Raw genomic sequence first — 6,270 nt, 5'->3', positions numbered from 1 at the left:
TAGAGCTTCCAACTATCTTCATAGCAAACTGCAAACTCCTGAGACTAGTTCACATGGTCCTTCCTGATCAAGTTCTCTTCTGCTTTTCTACAAGCAACCCAGCACCAGACCTCCACTGCTCCCAGATTTTCAAGCTTCTTCTCACCTGTTCCCTCATCTGGAGCACCTGTCTTCTCCATGCAGACTTCTTTTTAGCTTTTGAAACCCAATTTGAATAACTCCTGTTTATGTTCATGGGCACTTAGTTTATAACTTACTCCTTTATATCACAGATATCCATTTACTGTATTCATATATCCATGCATGCATTCATTCAGCAAACATTTGCTGAGTACAACTTTCAGAAGTCCAGTTTATGGGAAACAATGCCTTTTAAATTGTTTCGTACATCTTCATTTGCATGTTTGTTTTCTTCCTCTACACTGAGAGCCTCTCCAAGGTAGGCTTCAGTTCTCACTTACTTTTTTTTGTTTGTTTGTTTCACATCTCCAACAGATTTATTTGTTTTGAAAGGAATGAATTGTAAGGAAAGAAAAAATGAGGCAGGGAAAAAGTATGGAATAGAAAAAAATACAAATGTAAGCCGTTTTGCTAATTGTTTTATAACCACAACTAACTAGTACCGAGAAGACCCTGTACAAACCAACACAATGAAGGGTCAAAGATGGAGGTGGTTCCCTTAGCAAGGTATTTGGAATTGACGCTGTAGTCCTTGGTTTTGGATGGATCACTGGGTGTCTGGGCCCAGTCCATGCCTTAACCAGATTTGAACAGAAAAATGGCCACTTGGCCCAGGTAGAAGTAGATGAAGTGCTTAGTTTCATGTGTCACATAACTACTGAAGTTTCTCCCCACGATGCAGTGCCAGGTGGGGTTGTACTTCTTGTCAAACTCCTCCTTGATGTGGGCCTCGATGTCCTTCTCGATGTTGTATTTCTCCAGTGCCTGCGTAGCGCACTCCACCGAGTCCTGTTGCATCTCCTCAGACATGTCAGCATTTTTTATCATGGCCTTTCGGTCACACATGGTTCCTGGGGAGCACACACGGGCTGACTGTGGCGGTCTCCTGGGAGAGGGGTTGGAGCGTCTCAAGCCTGGTTAGTAGTGCCATAGCTAGCGAAGCCGTGGCACATCTAATCATTTGCTTTTATAACCTTAGTGCCTAGCTTAATAAAAGTTTTCTAAATACACAGATAATTATGAAACAAGTAAACATAGGTTACGGAAGGAGAACCTGAACCTTCGAGGATCAGGAAAGCTTCCTGGAAGAGGGGATGTCTGAGCTGAGATTCAGTTATTTCTTGTCGACTGCCCTAGCCTCCCCTCAGACTATGAGTTTTTCAAGGGCAGAGATTCTAGTTTATTCATGGTTTTATCTAAGCTAGTTTATAACGTAGTACATCACACATACTAGTTAACTCAAGGATTCCATTTGAGTGAAAGAATGAATGAAAATCCTTTCCCTTGCTCCTAATTCCTGCATGCCTGTCTCATACACAGTTTCTAAGGCAGCTGAATAATTTAGGCCACAGCATCTCTTGTCTAGATTGAGGCCTAGCCACACTCTATAAAATCAGGTAATACAAGTCAGAAAACTAAGGACGATCTGGTTCCAACTAGAACCACATGGTACTTTGTCTTTGAGCTCTTCATACATTAAGTGGTGGTGGTGGTGGTTGGTGGTTATGTGCCATGGAGTCGGTTCTGACTCATAGCGACCCTGTACAGGGTTTCTGAGGCTGTAAATCTTTAGGGAGCAGATGCTCCCCTAATCCCAGACCTGGGAGGTTTTATCTTATCAACTCTGCCACTGAGTTGGAATTCTAAATGGGTACCTGGCACCTGAGCCTGCGGGCTCTAATTGGAATTGGAAGGCTGATTAGTTACAAACGTGCCCCTTTCCCCTACCTCCTTCCCTCCCTTGTGTTAACTGTTTAGGCATCTGTCTCCCCTGCTGGATTATAAACTCATTTGAGGCCAGAGACAGTACCTTAGGCGTGTTTGTATTCCCCACAGTGCCTGCCACTTCACAGGCAGGCATCAATAAAAGGTTGTTAAATAAATAAATAAATAACCCATACTGAAGGATTTATCCTAATTAAGTCCTCTCAAGTAGTTCCCTCAGGATGCATTCAATATGTGGTTTCTCCCATCTTCTAAAAGGCTTACGCTTTTTCTATGCCAAATTATGGTAGTTCCAGTTTCAGTACCATTGATCTTCTCCATAAACTAACTGTTTAGTCAGGTCTCTCCATTAAACACTCTAGTGACCTGCCTGGCTTTACACTCAAGAACCCTCCTGGACTACCAGCACACAAGTTTGGCCTCCTTGACCCTGGTGTGTAATTGAGTTATAATTGTGTGGTGATCTTAGGCTAAAAACTGGGACAACCTGAGAGACTTCTATGCGCAGAACACTATCACTGGGCGATTTGGCTCCAAACCAATATGGGGCACAATCAACTAGCCTTGGCCATGAAGAGATCATTTTTGCCTTAGCTATGTTGGCATTCAACCACTCATATGTCAGTTTAACATACTGTGGTGGCTCACATGTTAATTCGATGCTGGAAGCTATGCCACCAGTATTTTAAATATCAGCAAGGTCACTCATGGTGAACAGGATTCAACGGAGCTTGCAGACTAAGGTAGACTAAGAAGAAGGAGAGGCAGCCTACTTTTCGGTGTTTAGCCACTGAAACCTATGAATAGCAGTGGAACATTGTCAGATGAAAACTTTATGAATAGGAGCAGAATATTCTCAGATATAGGGCCAGATGATACGTCTCTCAGGTTAGAAGGCACTCAGAATGCAAATGGGAAGAGCTGCCTCCTCAAAGTGGAGTTGACCGTGATGACACAAATGGAGTAAAGCTTTCAGGACCTTCATTTGTTGATAGAGCCAAACTCAAATTGAGAAGAAACAGCTGAATGCATCCATTAATAATCAGAACTTGACATATACAAAGTATGACTCCTGGAAAATTGGAAGTGGTCAAAAATGAAATGGAACATATAAAGATCAATATGCTAGGCATTAGTGAATTGAAATGGACTGGTATTGGTCATTTTGAATCTAACAATAATATAGTTTACTATGTCAGGAATGACAAGTTGAAGAGGAATGGTGTTGCATTCATCATTAAAAAGAATACTTCAGGATCTATCATGAAGTACAATGCTGTCTGTGATATTGATATGCCCACAAGGAAGACCTGCTAATACCACTATTGCTCAAATTTATGCATTAAGCACTAAATACAATGATGATGATAATGAAGAATTCTACCAACTTCTTCAGTCTGAAATTGGAAAATATGGCCTTAGTGATAGAAATGATGGAGATCACATGGTAGAGTTTTGCACTTTGTTCATTGCAAATACCTTTTTAAAGTAGCATTAAATACTACTACACACATGGACCTCATGAGATGGAAATCAAACTGACTACATCTGTGGAAAGAGACAGTGGAAAAGTAGTTCCATACCATCAGCCAAAACAAGGCCGGGGCGGACTGTGGAACAGATCACCAACTGCTCCTAAGCAAGTTTAGGCTGAAGTTGAAAAATTAAAACAAGTCTATAAAAGTCAAAATAGAACTTTGAACATATCCTAACTGAATTTAGAGATCATCTCAAGAATAGATTTGATGCATTAGACACTAATGACTGTGGACCAGAAGAATTGTGGGATGACAACAAGAACATCATACTTGAAGAAAGCAAAAAGGTCATGAAAAAGACAAGAAAGAAGGAAAAGACCAAAATGAATGTCAGAAAAGACTCTGAAACTTGCTTTCCAGTGTAAAGATGTTAAGCAAATGGAAGAAATGAGAGGTAAAAGAGATGAGCAGAACATTTCAAACGTCAGCTTGAGAAGACAAAGTCAAGTGTTATAAAGAAATGTGCAAAGACCTGGAGTTAAAAAATCAAAAAGGAAGAACATGCTCAGCATTTATCAAGCTGAAAGAACTGTAAAAAATTCAAGCCTCGACTTGAAATAATGACAGAGTCTATGAACAAAATATTGAATGATATTGAAAGCATTAAAAGAAGATGGAAGAAATACACAGTCACTGTACCAAAAAGAAATGGTCAATATTCAACTATTTCAAGAGTTAGCATTTGATCAAGAGGCAATGGTACCGAAGGAAGAAGTTCAAGATTCACTGAAGGCATTGATAACAAACAAACTTCTGGGAATTGATGGAATATAAATAGAAATCTTTCAATAAACTGATACATCACTGTGCCAAGGAATTGGGATGACAACTATCTGGCCAACTGATTATAAGAGATCCATATTTGTGCCCATTCCAAACAGAGGTGTCCCAACAGAATGCGGAAATCATCAGAAAATATCAGTAAAATATAACATACAAGTAACATTTTGCTAAAGATAATTTAAAAATAGCTGCAACAGTACATCTACAGGGGACTGTCAGAGGTTCAAGTCAGATTTATATGAAGATGTAGAATAACATTGCTGATGTTAGATGGATCTTGGCTGAAAACAGAGAATACCAGAAAGATGTTTGTCTATGCTTTATTGACTATGCAAAGCTTTTTCGATTGTGTGGATCATGACAAACTATCGATAACATTGGAAAGAATGGGTATTCCAATACATTTAATTGTGGTCATAAGGAAGCTGTTCACAGACCAAGAGGCAAAACTAGGGAACACTAAATGGTTGTAAATCAAGAAAGTTGTGTTCCAGGGTTGTATTCTTTCACCATACTTATTCAATCTGCATGTTGTTGTTGTTGTTGTTAAGTGTCATTGAGTTGGTTCCAATTTAAATCCACCCTGTATAGGGTTTCCAAGGAGTGGCTGGTGAGTTTGAACCATCGACCTTGTGGTTCAAACTGCCCTTGCAGTCCAGTGCTTATCCTACAGCACAACACCAGGACTCTCTCAATATGCTGAGCAAATAATCCGATAAACTGGATTATATGAAGAGCATTGTATCAGGATTGGAGGAAGATTCTAACAACTTGTGATATGCAAATGATTCAACCTGGCTTCCTGAAAGCGAATAAGACTGGACTGATAAATAATATCATGATAAATGGAGAAAAGATTGAACTACCAATCTTGCATTTAGCAGTCCAGTGCTTATCCTGCAGCACTACATCAGTCTTTGAGGTACTGAATCTTAAATGGGATCCTTACCCAGAACTGACTTGGGTCTAGAACATGGAAATGTTGAGAAGGGGGATGCAAAGTTCTAGGGAAAAACCAAAGAGAGTGTACTTTCCCATCCCTCTTTATTCTCTTGTCCTGTAGGAAGAATATGCTCTGCAGTGCTCAACCTGGTGTCCAGTACACTGGACCACAGTCCCACTGATGGTGCTTCAAAGGGTCCAAACAAATATGAGAGTGATCATTTTTATGGCTATCCTCTCTTTGTCCGTTTGATTAGATAAATGAAACTGCAAGGAAACTTTGAGGACAGAGGACAAAAGGAAGAACTTTGGTGGCCAATCTATGCCAGCTCAGCCATAAGCATCAAGGTAAATCATCCTAGATCCTTCTTTTGACTCCACTTACAGACATAAAAACTATGGACTCATCTTTCTTTCCACAGAAATGGTCAAAAACCCTATAGAGAGTTGCTCTGTGTTGAAACTGACTCTATGGCATTGAACAACAACAGTCTCAAAGAGTAGGTCCAATCTTGAACAGAAAACTTGTGCTCGGCTTAATTCTGAAATCAAGCCTTTGTACTCTTTGTATCTCGGGCTTATTTTGACTGTCCCTCCCTCCCCATCTCATACTAGTACTGTTTGTTGTTATTGTTAGCTTCAGTTGAATTAGTCACCAACTCATGAGGATCCCATGTATGACAAATCAGACCATTGTTATTACATACAATTTTTATTGGTTGATTGTCAGAAATAAACCATGGATGGTTAAGGTGTGTCAACTTGAGTGGGCCGTGATTCTCAAATGGTTTCATAGTAATGTTGTAACCATCTCCTATGATTGTTGTTGTTGTTAGGTGCCATCGAGTCAGTACCAACCCATAGCGACCTTATGCACAGCAGAACAAAACACTGCCCGATCCTGGGCCAACCTCACTATTGTTGCCACGCTTGAGTCCATTGATGCTGCCACTAGGCCAATCCATCCTGTTGGGGGATCTTCCTCTTTTCCTCTGAGATAAAACCTGATATTATGTCATTACTTTTATGATGAGATCTGCTATGAGCTGAAAAGGAGTTTCCTCAGGGATGTGACTTTTTCCCAATGTACATATATGGACTG

General features: G+C 40.2%; 1 protein-coding gene across 1 annotated transcript; it reads right to left on the bottom strand.

Moving 5' to 3' along the window:
* Nucleotides 1-756: 756 nt before the first annotated feature.
* Nucleotides 757-1,026, bottom strand: LOC102839222 (dynein light chain 1, cytoplasmic-like). Its single transcript, XM_006867513.1, has one exon. It carries the CDS (start codon nucleotides 1,024-1,026, stop codon nucleotides 757-759), a length of 270 nt encoding a protein of 89 aa, XP_006867575.1.
* Nucleotides 1,027-6,270: the final 5,244 nt, after the last annotated feature.

The sequence above is a fragment of the Chrysochloris asiatica genome, unplaced genomic scaffold (assembly GCF_000296735.1).
Source record: "Chrysochloris asiatica unplaced genomic scaffold, ChrAsi1.0 scaffold00106, whole genome shotgun sequence".
Lineage (NCBI taxonomy): Eukaryota > Metazoa > Chordata > Mammalia > Afrosoricida > Chrysochloridae > Chrysochloris > Chrysochloris asiatica.
Note: the sequence above shows the minus strand (reverse complement) of the source record. Positions and strands in the feature narration are given on the sequence as shown.

What these genes read in the sequence shown, in the direction of transcription:
- LOC102839222 (XM_006867513.1), bottom strand. Translation starts at nt 1,026, where the DNA reads ATGTGTGACCGAAAGGCCATGATAAAAAATGCTGACATGTCTGAGGAG.